At 39.3% G+C, this 14,358-nt stretch overlaps 4 protein-coding genes across 4 annotated transcripts; 2 read left to right on the forward strand and 2 right to left on the reverse strand.

Annotated features, from left to right (window-relative positions):
• Positions 1–496: 496 nt before the first annotated feature.
• On the reverse strand, positions 497–999 carry LOC129775451 (uncharacterized). Its single transcript, XM_055780221.1, has 2 exons — positions 976–999; positions 497–917 (listed from the first exon to the last, which is right to left on the reverse strand). The coding sequence occupies exons 1-2, from the start codon at positions 979–981 to the stop codon at positions 498–500; spliced, it is 426 nt and encodes a 141-aa protein (XP_055636196.1). The 5' UTR covers positions 982–999; the 3' UTR covers position 497.
• Positions 1,000–1,232: 233 nt separating this feature from the next.
• LOC129774706 (uncharacterized) lies at positions 1,233–1,922 on the forward strand. Its single transcript, XM_055778579.1, has 2 exons — positions 1,233–1,430; positions 1,491–1,922. The coding sequence occupies exons 1-2, from the start codon at positions 1,236–1,238 to the stop codon at positions 1,908–1,910; spliced, it is 615 nt and encodes a 204-aa protein (XP_055634554.1). The 5' UTR covers positions 1,233–1,235; the 3' UTR covers positions 1,911–1,922.
• Positions 1,923–10,947: 9,025 nt separating this feature from the next.
• Positions 10,948–11,488, reverse strand: LOC129773188 (uncharacterized). The gene is made up of 2 exons (XM_055776766.1): positions 11,439–11,488; positions 10,948–11,370 (listed from the first exon to the last, which is right to left on the reverse strand). The coding sequence occupies exons 1-2, from the start codon at positions 11,442–11,444 to the stop codon at positions 10,948–10,950; spliced, it is 429 nt and encodes a 142-aa protein (XP_055632741.1). The 5' UTR covers positions 11,445–11,488.
• Positions 11,489–11,854: 366 nt separating this feature from the next.
• LOC129773189 (uncharacterized) lies at positions 11,855–12,388 on the forward strand. Its single transcript, XM_055776767.1, has 2 exons — positions 11,855–11,911; positions 11,969–12,388. The coding sequence occupies exons 1-2, from the start codon at positions 11,906–11,908 to the stop codon at positions 12,386–12,388; spliced, it is 426 nt and encodes a 141-aa protein (XP_055632742.1). The 5' UTR covers positions 11,855–11,905.
• The last annotated feature ends 1,970 nt before the right edge of the window (positions 12,389–14,358 follow it).

A 14,358-nucleotide genomic window follows, 5' to 3' on the forward strand; every position in this document is an offset into this window, starting at 1 on the left:
GGGCGGCGAATATCATACTAACATTCCTTCCCTTCCCCTGGTGACTGTATGGACGTGGCCGGCGTCGTTATTGACCATTTAAAGCTCGAATCACCGAGAATTGCACAACGAGAATGATTTGCTAGTCCCAAGCGTCATTCTGTGTGTTCTTTGTGCAATTTGGTTGGCTCAGGTCAATCACGGAGAGCAACTACGAATTGTACAGTCTACCCAAGCTCAAGGTCAAGCTCAAGCTCATACCGCTGTATTTTTATAAAATAAAAGCACTCTGATTACCCTGAAAATATCTTGTTGGACTTTTTGTAGAATTTAAATTTAGATTATTTCCAAGAAATAATCCCGATTTGATTTTTTTTATTAACCTTTAGTTCAATATCAAGTATGTCTTGGCAACAGTAAATCACAAACAAATTTAGTACACTGGCAAAACAAAAGAGTCATTTTTTGATGATAGTCGTTTTATTATATTGCTTTGTTATATAACAATTTTATCCGATTTAGGCAACAATCAACTTCTGATTCAGGGCGTGTCCAGCCAGCGGGGCTACAATAACCGATCCTGGATTGGAGGTGACGTATTTGGCCGTCGGGGCAACTCCCAAATAGTTGTTGTATCCGTGACCATAGTCGCCCCACTGGAGTCCCCATGGATCGACCCTGGCAACGTTGGCTTGAACGACGGTTGTTTTTGGAGCGTACCATCCGTTCCAGCCATAGTTGAGGGAAGCAGTGGGCCATGCTGAGGGCCACGAGTTGACGTGTGGGGTATCAATAATGCTGTGATCGTTCCAACTGTTCCACTTGTTCAATCCGTTCCACGAGTTCCAGCCGAGAGGCGCACTTGCAGGCCAGGCGGATGGGACGTATGAGCCCTGAGCGGCGACTGCTAATGTAACAACGAGTAGAGCGATGATGGTCTAAGTGATGAAAATAATTCAGAAAAGACTAATCACTCGTTAACTTATATTGAAATACCTTCATTTTCTGATAAATTGAGTATTTGTAAAATATACAAGTTGCGCAAGCTCGTAAAGCTGTACTGTGCCTTGTGCTCGACAAACGTTGTTATTTATATCTCATTTATGAACTCATTTTCTAGCCTTTTTCCTAAGTTTGATATGAGCTTATCCTTGTTGTTTGGGTCGTCGCGGTTGAGTGCGTCTGCTTTTCTTATTAGGTTAATCTTTCCGAGTGTGCGAAATATATTTGAACGATACGACACACAGGCGGAAATTATGCTTATAATTACTAAGGAAGTAACAAAAGCACTTCCATGTTCGTGTTTAAGTGGAAAAAGTTTCTCATATCTTTCCGACTTGATCGTAGATATAAATATCTACACTTCTCTCAATACAAATTACAGTGTTTCACCGACTCTTGACAGTCTAAATTCAACGTTCTCGGTAATGAAGCTAGTAACCAAAATGAAGGTAATTTTAATATTATTCCGATTATCATTTGTTTTGTTCAATATTTTTATTTTTCTACAGGCCTTCATTGCTCTGTTAGTCGCCACTCTGGCTGTCGCTGCTCAGGGATCGTATATCCCATCTACCTGGCCTGCAAGTGCGCCTCTCGGCTGGAACTCTTGGGACGGTTTGAACAAATGGAACACCTGGAATGGCAACGGCATTATCGACACCCCGTATACCAACTCGTGGGCCTCGGCATGGCCCGCTGCTTCTCTGAATAATGGCTGGGACGGATGGTACGCTCCGAAGACTACCGTCGTTCAGGCTAACATTGCCAAGGCCAATCCATGGGGACTCCAGTGGGGAGGCTATGGACACGGATATAATAACTACATGGGAGCTGCTCCGGTTGCAAAATACGTCACATCTAATCCAGCAACTGTTCTTGTGGCCCCATTGACTGGACATGCCCTTAATCAGAAGCTTATTGTTCATTAAAAGAATTATTTAATTTATGCCAAATAAATCAACTCACTTGCGTTTGATTCGTTTGAAATTCAATTTATTGGTTCGAATATTCATTATCATATTCCATATAGTCCATATAGTCCATTACCATATAGTTTATAATGCAAAATTTGTTCATTCACCAAACGTTTCTTTTATTAAATAAACTAGCTGACCCGACAAACGTTTTACTGTCATTAACATTATTTCTAGTGAATATGTTGGTTCAACAATAAAAAATAACCCATTTGTTTGTAAGTGTGTTTAAATATTTCAACCACCTACAACGACCTATGTTCGTGACTCTTGTGTTCAAACTTGTGTTTAACATACCGAGTAATAGAGCGCCAAGACGATGGCCACCGACAAAAAAAAAAGGAAACCATTCCTTGTATCCCATTCCCGATGTATTTCATTTACGAATCTTAAATAAATGTAAGTGAAAAAAGGAATATATTTTTGTCATAAAGTAGACAAATTAAATAAAGAAAATCAATATAAATTTCGTAGCTGCAAATGTGTTGTTCTTCATCGAACCACATAACATTAATGTGAGTGTGAGGTATGTTACTCTCTGTTATAATAAACTAGCCAGAAGGGCTAATCTAAAGAAGCCTTCGATCCCTGGTCTAAGCCACGGGGACCATTGAGGGTGGGCTTTCAAATGCCTCTTTTAACTCGGCTAGCTCGAGCTTGACAGTCGGAGGCTCAAGATCGGCTCACTCCCTTTTGGGCACAATTTAACAATTTAGTTCATAAATAAAAACACAGATAGATTACTTTCTGTTTCGTTTATTCAACTTACATTTGTGTGTATGTCAGTGTGATGTGGCCGGCCGGATGTTGTCGAGCGAAACCTGTGCGCCGCGAGCTTTGCCGTAGTAGAGTTCCTGTAGGGTTGACGACTCAAGTTGCCCGTTTCTGCAGAGCTGGGCAGCAGCAATATTTCTCAAAATCGTTTCGCTTCGGGGAGTCCGAGTTCAGGGCAAAGATGATGGGGAAAAATTGATAGTCCAGAGTTACTACTGGGTCTTGCTTTTTATTCAAATCCATACCTGATCCTTCTGTCCGTTCAGGCCGAACTGCAGCTTTCAAATGCTTATTTGAAATTCTATTATCGGGATCACTTTAATAGCTTTTGTTGTGTCTTGGATAAATAGTTTTTATTGTAGGCCCAATAGTGCTTTCCTTTTCCCATCGTTCCTTTTTTCGGATGTCACTTATTAAACGTCTATTGCGCAATCGACGGCTTTTATGGCGTTTTCGCCCGACAACAGGTTTGTGTGTTAGGTGTATGTGTATGTGTGTGTGTATTTCTATTATGGCTAGTTTTAAACCTACTTAATACTAATTTTCCTACACTCTAATTTATTAAATTTTATACCTAACTTAATCAATTGAATAACTAAATTCTAAACGGTAATAGGTTATATGTATTTTTACGCCAAATTTGAGAAAAAAATTGAAATAAAAATTGTTTAATTTTTTTCTGCATATGGCCACTCTAGTCGGTATTAAACATACGGTTATAGGTATCCTAGCGGTATAATATATAGTTTTCGTCCTATTCTCCTGCCCACCAAGATTTTTGTGCGTAATTTCATGAATATTGGTTGAGCCGTTTCGGAGGAGTTCGACCACGAATATCGTGACACGAGATTTATATTAGGTTGGGAAAAAAGTTATCCATTATTTTCTCGACAGCTGGCTTTACTGATCGATATCTCGCGTAATATCGATCATGCAACTTCAGGTATAGGCTCGTCGTAAAGGTGACATTTCACACTAAAAAAAATCTTTTGCTTTTTTTGTTTGTTCCATTCAGTTGTTCAGTTACAGGGTGTTACTGAGTGTTAACAATGAAGATCAACAAAGAGAAAATTCGATACATTTTACACTTTTGCTTTTATAAATGCGAAAATGCGAGCCAGGCGGCTGAAATTCCGATTGTTGTGTATGGTGTCGATACTTTAATAGTAAAATACGTGCAACTCAATTTATTACATATTAAAAATAAAGTCAAAAACTGCCAATACTGTATAATGCACTACGCACATGAAAAAAATCATTATTTCTTCTTACCTTGAGTAGTCATAAATGACGAAAAAATCATATCGTGCATATTCACGTAATGAAATAGTAGAGCAATTCAATGTCAATTCAGTCAACCGTTGACCCGACCCTCTCCGTTTTTTCGAAACTTGGTATTTCTACAAACTACCAAGAATCAAAGTTTTCACAATCATATAACTAATTTAAAATACGACTGTTTTTTCAAAAAAATGTATTAAAAATCATTGGTCTTTCTCTCGAAAAATCGTCCAGATGTCTGATTAAAATATGATGCTTGAAAAAGTTGTTGGGAAAATAATGAATAAGAAACATCTAAAATGTTCAGTTCAATATATTTGATTAAAATCATTTTCAGGAAATATTAGAAAATGCATGCCGCAAATGTTTGCATTTTTTCATATCTCTATTTTCGTGAATTGGTGGAGATTTTTAAAAAGTAAATGTTATTTTTACTAAATAGATTATTATTTACCACCGCCTTGGTCAAACATATTTTGGGTTACGATTTTTTCAAAGAAAGGTCAATGATTTTGGATACGCCCTTCTGAAAAATCAGTCGTAGTATAAATTGGTCATATGATATTCGAAGTCGAACACTCGGTTTTGCAGTGATACAATAATTTTTTTTTATTAATTCGTTTATTTTTACAGGCTCAGTTACTTAAGTTTAAAGGAGCCGAATTCTTAAATATAATTTTAAAACTATATATATAAACAATTTTCTTAGATCTATGGTTAGTAAGGTGGAAAACCGATTACTCGCGGTGTACTCGAGTTTAGGAGGGTGACATATTTTTAGGAGAAGGATGGGATATAAGGAAATTGTAACAATGTTGATGAACACTCATTTCTTAAATCTATTCGTATATCTATAGTGTATTTACATTTCAACTTATTCTACTATTTATAGCAAGGGGACGAATTACCCGCAAAGGAAGGAAAGGAGGGTATAAGGATGTAGGGACAATCACACACGAAGATCTATAGCTTTAAGGAAAACATATATATGGGACATGTAATCAAGGTCTAACCGAGCCAACACATCTCTCACCGGCACATTGGGCTGCCTTCCTCTAGCCCGAAGGGAGTTTTCTAAATTCGATCTGGCAACAAGATACACCTCACACGCCCAAACAACGTGTTCGATGTCGTGGTAACCTCGGCCACAAATGCAGAGATTGCTACCGGCCAGATTGAAACGAAAGAGTAACGCGTCTAACGAACAGTGATTGGACATGAGTCGGGAGAAGGTGCGAATAAAGTCCCGACTCAAGTCTAGACATTTGAACCACGGTTTGAGGCTAACCTTAGGGATAATCGAGTGAAACCACCGGCCCAATTCATCTTCATTCCACTTGCGTTGCCAGTTAGCGATGGTATTTTTGCGGACTAAAGAATAAAATTCATTGAAGGCGATTTGACGCTGATAAATATCGCCTTCAATTGCACCTACCTTTGCTAATGAGTCAGCCCTCTCATTACCCGGAATGGAGCAATGTGAAGGGACCCAGATAAAGGTAATGACATAACAGCGTCTGGATAAAGCACTCAAAATTTCTCGTATTCTCTCAAGGAAGTACGGCGAGTGCTTTTCTGGCCTCACTGAACGGATAGCTTCGACAGAGCTAAGACTATCCGTTACAATGTAATAGTGTTCAACAGGTCGTGAGGCGACGCTGTCCAGCGCCCAATGAATTGTTGCCAATTCAGCAATATACACTGAGCAAGGATTCTGAAGACTGTGTGAGGTGCTAAAAAATTCGTTGAACACTCCAAATCCTGTGGACTCGTTTATAGTGGACCCATCAGTAAAAAACATATTATCACAATTGATACCCCCATACTTTTCATCGAAGATCGTTGGAGCGATCCTCGATCGTTGGTAATCTGAATATCCATGGATATCTTGCTTCATGGACAGATTAAAATGCACAGAGGAATTGATGTAGTCAGGGAAACAAACACGGTTGGGAATATACGAAGAAGGATCAACCTGCATGGAGATGAATTCATGATATGAACTCATGAATCCAGAATGAAAATTTAGCTCGATCAGCTGCTCAAAATTTCCAATCACCAATGGGTTCATAACCTTACACCGGATGAAGAACCGAAGAGATAATAAATTGAAGCGATCTTTTAGTGGGAGTAGGCCTGCCAAAACCTCGAGACTCATGGTATGCGTTGAGGGCATACAACCCAACGCGATACGGAGACAAAGATACTGAATTCGCTCGAGTTTAATGAGGTGTGTTTTGGCAGCTGATTGAAAACAGAAACTGCCATACTCCATCACTGAGAGAATAGTTGTTCGATACAACATTATAAGATCTTCGGGATGGGCTCCCCACCAGGTGCCGGTAATTGTACGGAGAAAGTTTATCCTTTGTTGGCATTTTTTACTCAGATACCTAATATGGGTCCCCCAAGTATATTTGGAGTCGAACCAGACCCCAAGATACTTGAATGACATAGCATGAGTGATCGGTTTACCCAAAAGTTGAAGCTTTGGTTTTGCTGGTCTATGCTTCCTAGAAAAAACCACCATCTCTGTTTTCTCCGTGGAGAATTCGATCCCTAGCCCAATGGCCCAGGTTGAAAAATTGTTCAAAGTACCTTGTAAGGGTCCTTGCAGGTCGGATTCGTTTGATCCTACGACAGACACCACTCCATCATCTGCAAGTTGTCTTAGGCTGCAATTTTGTGTAAGGCAATTGTCGATGTCGCTTACATAGAAGTTGTACAAAAGGGGGCTTAAACATGAGCCCTGGGGGAGGCCCATGTAAGAGACCCGACTTACTGCCGAATCTCCGTGAGAAAAGTTCAAATGTTTCTCACAAAGCAAGTTATATAACATATTATTCAATAGAGGCGGCAAACCCCGAGAGTGTAATTTGTCCGACAAAACCTCTATTGAAACAGAATCAAAGGCCCCCTTTATGTCCAAGAATACTGAAGCCATTTGTTTTTTTTCGGCGTAAGCCATTTGTTTTTTTTCGGCGTAAGCCATTTGAATTTCTGAAGAAAGCAACGCAAGACAATCATTCGTCCCCTTGCCCCTGCGGAACCCATATTGTGTATCTGAGAGTAGGCCATTCGTTTCAACCCATCGATCAAGGCGAAACAAGATCATTTTCTCCAACAATTTCCGTATACAAGACAGAATTGCAATTGGGCGGTACGAATTGAAGTCGGACGCGGGTTTTCCGGGTTTTTGAATAGCTGTAACTCGTACTTGTCTCCAATCATCTGGAACAATATTATTCTCCAGAAACCGATTGAAAAAATTCAACAAGCGATGTTTCGCCACATCAGGGAGGTTTTTCAGCAAGTTGAACTTAATTCTATCCGATCCCGGAGCAGAATTGTTACATGAGAGCAGAGCAAGAGAGAATTCTACCATCGAAAACTCGGAATCAAGATCGCACCTATCTTGTGGTATATCTCGAACAATTTTTTGCACAGGAGCGGAATCAGGACAAACCTTCCGTGCAAAATTAAAAATCCATCGATGTGAATATTCTTCGCTTTCATTCGTTGAAGAGCGATTTCTCATGTTTCGAGCCACTTTCCATAATTTTTTCGTTGACGTTTCTCGTGACAAACCTCCCACGAAATTTCGCCAATAAGCACGTTTTTTCCCTTTGATTAAGTTTTTAATTGATCTTCAAGGGCTAAATACGTTTGAAAATTTTCAGGGGTTCCACGTTTCCGAAAAGCTTTAAATGCATTCGATTTTTTTACATAAAGCTTGGAACACTGGCTATCCCACCATAGATTGGGAGGCCTTCGGCGAATAGTGGAACCTGGGATGGGTTTCGTTTGAGCGCGAACTGCGCTGTCATAGATCAAACGAGAAATGAAGTTATACTCCTCCAATGGAGGTAAGCCATCTCTGGAATTGATGGCTAGAGCAATCGCGTCCGCATATTTTTTCCAGTCAATGTGTCTTGTGAGGTCATATGCCATGTTTATAGATTCAGAAGAATTCGACCCAATGGTGATGGAAATTTTGATTGGCAAGTGATCACTACCGTTGGGGTCCTGGATTACATTCCACTTGCAATCTAACGATAGTGAATTCGAGCAAAGCGAGAGGTCAAGTGCACTTGGGTTAGCAGGAGGTTTAGGTACACGTGTTGTTTCCCCAGTATTCAAAACGGTCATATTGAAGCTGTTACAAAGGTCATATATCAACGATGAACGATTGTCGTCGTACTGTTCCCCCCAGGCAGTTCCGTGAGAGTTGAAGTCTCCCAAGGTCAATCGTGGCTCAGGAAGGAGTGAGCACATGTCAACAAGTTGCTTGCGGCTAACCGCAGCTTTCGGAGGCTAATACAAGCTGACAATACAGAGGTCTTTGCCTCTGATGTTTGCATGACAAGCAACAGCTTCGATCCCTCCAATAGGTGGAAGGTCAATTCGAAAAAATGAGTGGTACTTATTGATCCCCAATAGCACCCCTCCGTATCTGTCATCACGGTCCAAGCGTATAATATTAAAATCGTGGAAAGAGAGATCATCTCGCGAAGAAATCCAAGTTTCGGACAGAGCAAAAACATCACAATTGGAGTTATGAATTAAAAATTTGAATGTATCCAATTTAGGGATAAGACTACGACAATTCCACTGTAAAACAGTGATATCTCCGACCTCTCTATTTGAATTAGACATCAAGAGAGATAATCATTGCAAGGAGGGGCCATGTTTGCATCAATTGTTGCAAAATTGTCTTTAATACTGGAAGCATTGAGATAACAATGGTTCTGATGGAGTCGGAAACATTAAAACACGTGAAGATTTGATCCATAAGGTCAGTCAACTTTATAAATCCCGATTGGGAAGTTGAACTGGACGGAAAAACAGGGACAGTTGGGGTTTTTGATGTCCCCTCGAGTGCTGGGTTGTTCAAAGATGAACTATTCCCACGGAAGCCAGGAGGAACCTGATTTTGCTTGTCCGCTGCACTCGATTTTTTAGGCAAGCTAACAGGGGGTATCACCGGGGGGACTTGTTCTTGAATTTTGGGAGTGGTCACATTTTTGCGCCGGGGATTCCCTTTGAAAATAAGCGGTGTGCCCCCGCTAGCTGTGTCCGCTTCCATTTCATCAACTGGCAACGTAGAGAAAACATTGTGTGTGGAGATTGGTTGTTGTTGTTGCTGGGCCAGTGGAGAAGCGCCCTTTAAAATTTCCGCAAATGTGCGTTTCGAGCGTTCCTTTAAAGAGCGCTTCTGTTTCTCCCAGCGACTCTTGTAAGTTTCACAAGCTGAGAGTACATGTGGAGCTCCTCCGCAATATGGACACTTATGCTCAGTCGCACTGCAGGATTCGCCCATATGTTGCTCTCCGCAAGTGGCACAGCGCTCCTTGTTGGCACAATAAGCTGAAGTGTGGCCAACTGACTTGCATTTTTGGCAAGTCATGGGCTTTGGCACGAAGAGTCGCATAGGCAGCCTCAATTTATCCACTATGACGTAGTCAGGGAGGGCGGAACCAGCAAAAGTTACTCGAAACGAGTCGGACGGCGTGAATTTAGTTTCTCCCCCTTCTTGGGAGACTTTCCCTAGTTGGCGGCAGTCCAAGATTTTAACACTCACCAAAGGGAGTTTTTTAAATTTTCCAAATCCTTTTTTTATCATTTTACACGTCAGACCCGTTTCAGTTACCACCCCCGAGATTTCTACGTCATGGGACGGCACGTAGACACGATACTCTAGGGTGAACCTCTGGTCGATCACAATACCATTTGCATGTTTCCGGTCACTCACGATAACACGCAGTTTGTTCGGTCTAACTTTTAAAACTTCGATCACGGAGGAGTAGTATCTTGTCAGATCTTTCGTGATCTGAATAACATTCAGTGCTTTTCCGTTTGGTTTGGGCCGGAAGAAAACAACCCAGGGACCAGTTCCAGTTGCATCTTCTGGATAAACCTTGACACGGGGAGAGGATACAACAGAAGAGGAAGACGAGGACGAGGTTTGAACTGGCTCGGAAATATCAGAAGAAGGAAGTGAAATCGATGGTGGGAGAGGAGAAGTGGGAGTTTTGGGGAGTTCTGGGAGGAGGGAGGAGGCAATTTTTTTCGAGGGGGGCTTGGTAGGATGAGCAGATTCGTCCCCAGACGAACTACATTCTGTAGGAGGGACTCGTTTATGTTTTTTCCCATTCACTTTTTTTGAATTGGTTTCAGAGTCGGAGGTCTCCATTTCTGGAGATCCCTCATCATTCTCCATTATAATCAATGTTCTAACTAATTTTATAATCTTATATTTATATTTATTTTATATGTACCTCGTTGCACCAAATCGAACGGCAGACGTTGATACAGACGAGATGGTGTATCGGCCAATAATGCGATGAATCGGTATACCTCGGTGATAATACGGCAATGCAAGAAAAACAATGCCGATAATCCGACACCAGCAAAAGGTCACAGCGTCCGCTGTAGCAGCCTTTGTTCTCCGCTGATTGTGGCACTGGTATTCCGCTTCTCCACAGCACGGATCACACGCGACATTCACAAACCCGCTTGGGTGAAAACAAAAGCACTCCACCAGTCACGAAGCCAATAACGGTATTGTTGTAACGGTACAATAGACGCGAACAACTCTACGTCTGGATGCCTCGGCACCTGGTTAACGAATGTGATACAATAATATCCCCGATATTTTCTTAAGAAAATGGATGAATGGAACGTACAGAATGGTAATATTTCAATTTTAGGCTCACAAAACAGAATCAATTACTCATTTTCATTATGAAGACAACTTTCAATTTTGAGAAAAAGAAATATATAAATTTGAATATCAAATATCATGAATGTTCAATATTGTTTTGTCACGGATATCAACATCGGACTCTGATTTAGGTTCAAAAAAGTAAACGAATGAACAATGTTTGAGCGAATTTGTTAGACATGTCTTTTTATTGATATTTTCTAAATAATACTTCTAGGCAACAATTAATTTTTGATTCAGATTGTGTCCACCCAGCGGAGCAACGAGGATGGATCCGGTGTTGGGAGTGACATATTTGGAAACTAGGGCATTTCCCAAGTAGTCGTTATATCCATGTCCATAGCCACTCCACGGCAGTCCCCATGGATTGACCTTGGCGATGTTAGCTTGAACGACGGTAGTCTTCGGAGCGTACCATCCATTCCAGCCTTTATTGAGAGAAGCTGCTGACCATGCTGATGGCCACGAGTTGACGTATGAAGTGTCGATTATACCATTGTGGTCATTCCAGGTGCTCCACTTGTTCAATCCGTTCCATGAATTCCACCCCAGGGTTGTTGTAGGCCAAGCAGTCGGGACATATGATCCGCTAGCGGCAGCAGCCGCCAGAGTGATGACGAATAGGACGATGAAAACCTATATGAATATAATATTTAAGTATTTAAGAAAAACATATATAATTCGTATTTTGTTATTCAAATCACCTTCATTCTGTTAAAATTTCTGATATTTGGAGAAGATACACAAATAGTTGCGCAAGGTGGCAAACGATGAACTGTGTTCTGCGTTTGACAAACAAACGATTTTATAGCATATCTGCCCGTTTTTCTCCGAGCCTCTTTCCGGAAAACGACTTGAAATTGTCCTTGTTGTTTGGGTCGATACGGTTGACTGCATCCGCTTTTCTTCCTGAGGTTAAAAATTTGGCTTTTCATTTGCTACAAATACGCTCAGTCGATCGAATGAGAGAGACACGCAATGGAAATTATTCACCAAAAAAAAAACATTATTGAGAACCTCAGCTCGAAGGACACGATTATGAATACGCATGGGGTACGTTCTATTTTGCGAAAACCAGCAAATATAAAAATGGTGCATTTTTGGAACAGATATCACAGTTCTTCACTAACTATTGAAACTATCCATTCAGTGTCTTTCTGAAACTCCAAAAATGAAGGTAATTCACTTCCACAATTTTTGCACAAACCTCATTTTAACAATTTAAACATTACAGGTTTTTATTGCTCTGTTTGTCGCCACTCTGGCTGTCGCAGCTCAGGGATCGTATGTTCCATCAGCCTGGCCTGCAGGTGCCCTCGGCTGGAACTCGTGGAATGGACTGAACAAGTGGAACACCTGGAACGTTAACGGTATTATCGACACCCCATACGCCAACTCGTGGGCCTCGGCATGGCCAGCCGCTGATTCTATCAATCATGGCTGGAACGGATGGTACGCTCCGAAGACTACCGTCGTTCAGGCTAACATTGCCAAGGTCAATCCATGGGGACTCCACTGGGGTGGCTATGGACATGGATATAACAACTACTTGGGAGGTGCTCAAGTTGCCAAATATATCACTCCCAATACCGGATCCGTTCTTGTGGCTCCACTGGCGGGACACGCCCTGAATCAGAAACTCATTGTTGCCTAAAAGTATTATCTAATGTATATCAAATAAATTAGTTCAAGGACGAATTCGCTAGATTGTTATTTACTAAAATTCAATACGTAATCCCGTATATTTCACACTCGCCATTCTTTAAATTGATTTTTGGTATGTCGCAAAAAAGAATTGTGTCGATAAACTTACATATAACCATGTGTAATAATTTTCCCAACCAAATTTCTCATAAAAATATGATTTAAATCATCTACTGGCTGCACGATATTACATCGATAATTTGAAATTCATTGTACAAAAGACATTTCAAACTCATCAACTCATCGAGATTCTTGGGAACATTATTTAAAAAAAACAATAATTATATTTAGAATTACTTTGGATAGAATCCCAAAAAAGCTCACGAACATTATACCGAGTTACAATAAAGTTTATTAAGATATATAGGAGAAACATAGTTCTCCAAACTAATGTGCATTAAAAAGAATATGTTTTAAAAATATGATTTAGACAATAAAAAGCAAAATATGTGAACAAAATTGTAGTATAATTTTTTTTGCAATAATCATTTCACCGCATGTAACTGTTCGTCCAATCGTTCTAGTGTCAGAGATAGAATATCATGGAAAATATTTCAAGACTTTTGAAAAACCAGCTATTGCAGGAGAATCGCGAATAGTTCTTCAAAATTGTTAAGTTGTAGAATTTAATTTTCGTATAACCCAAAAATGGGTGTTTTCGGTAAGTATATTATTATAAGCGAGGAGGCGATCTGGCGTAGTGGTAACATCCTTACCTCTAACGCAGAGATCACGAGTTCAATTCTCACTCCCGACATTCTTCCAAAAATGGAAGTAAAAGTGACGAACCAGCCGAAATGTGTTGAAAATCACTAAAATAAAGAAAAAAAATATATAAGCTTTATGATTACAAATAATCATTAAAAACATATTATCGTTTTGACTAAAATTCCGAACACATAATTTTGGAATAAAATTTACTGAACATCGATGTTGTTTCGATATCTATAAATGTTATTATACGGAAGGGTATGCCGTAAAGAATATCGGGGTTTCTATTATACAATTTTTTATAGCATTGATGTTCAGTGAATTTGGTTTTAGAAATGAAGTGTTCGGAATTTGTGTCTGTTTGAAAAATATGTCAAAACGGTACGATCTTGAAAGTAGTTGAGTTTGGGAGAACTCGATAAAAGTGGATAAGGAATATTTTTTTAGAGGGCCTAGATGGGTGAGGTATCAAAAAGTGTCATCAAGCCAAATCATCACCTCTATGAAAAATATTGTATAGGATACCAAATAAGAAATTTTGACTGTTGTTTGAACCCATATGTGGTTCATTATAAAATATATGGTGGAAAACGTACTTTTTTGTTTATTTCGCGATTAAAAAAAAAAAAATACTGGAAGCGCATTTTTTTCGGGATTTCTTGATTCACTACTGCTTTAATTCATATTTGAATGTGTTCCTACGCCTTTTCTACATATGTGCCATTTAGGCAATTTAGGATACTTGAAATATTAGAAAAAGAACTAGACTACATTTTTTTGAAAGGCCCCAATTTTTTTTCTTTAATTTTAACAAAAAAATATGCCTCAAAACTATCATATCTACAAAATTCAGCTTGAAGGATGTAATGTAGAAAATTGTTTAAATTTTCACAAAAAATACCAGAAAAAAATTTTTTAAGAAAAATTAAACTGCAATATTTTTATTTATTATTCATTTTTCTCAAAAACGTATTTTTACAAAAAATCTCAAGAAACAATTTCTGTAACATTTTTGTGTGTAAATTCTCGCGTTTGACATGTCGTGTTCAGAAAAAAGTTTTGCAGAACATGTAAATAATAATTTATACATAAAAATGTTACGAGTTAAACATTGATAGAATTTTTTTCAAAATTTTAATTAATATATATTTTTTTAGAAAAATGAATTTAAATTTTCAAAAATAAGTTCAATGAAATTTTGTACTAGAA

The sequence above is a fragment of the Toxorhynchites rutilus genome, chromosome 3 (assembly GCF_029784135.1).
Source record: "Toxorhynchites rutilus septentrionalis strain SRP chromosome 3, ASM2978413v1, whole genome shotgun sequence".
NCBI lineage: Eukaryota > Metazoa > Arthropoda > Insecta > Diptera > Culicidae > Toxorhynchites > Toxorhynchites rutilus.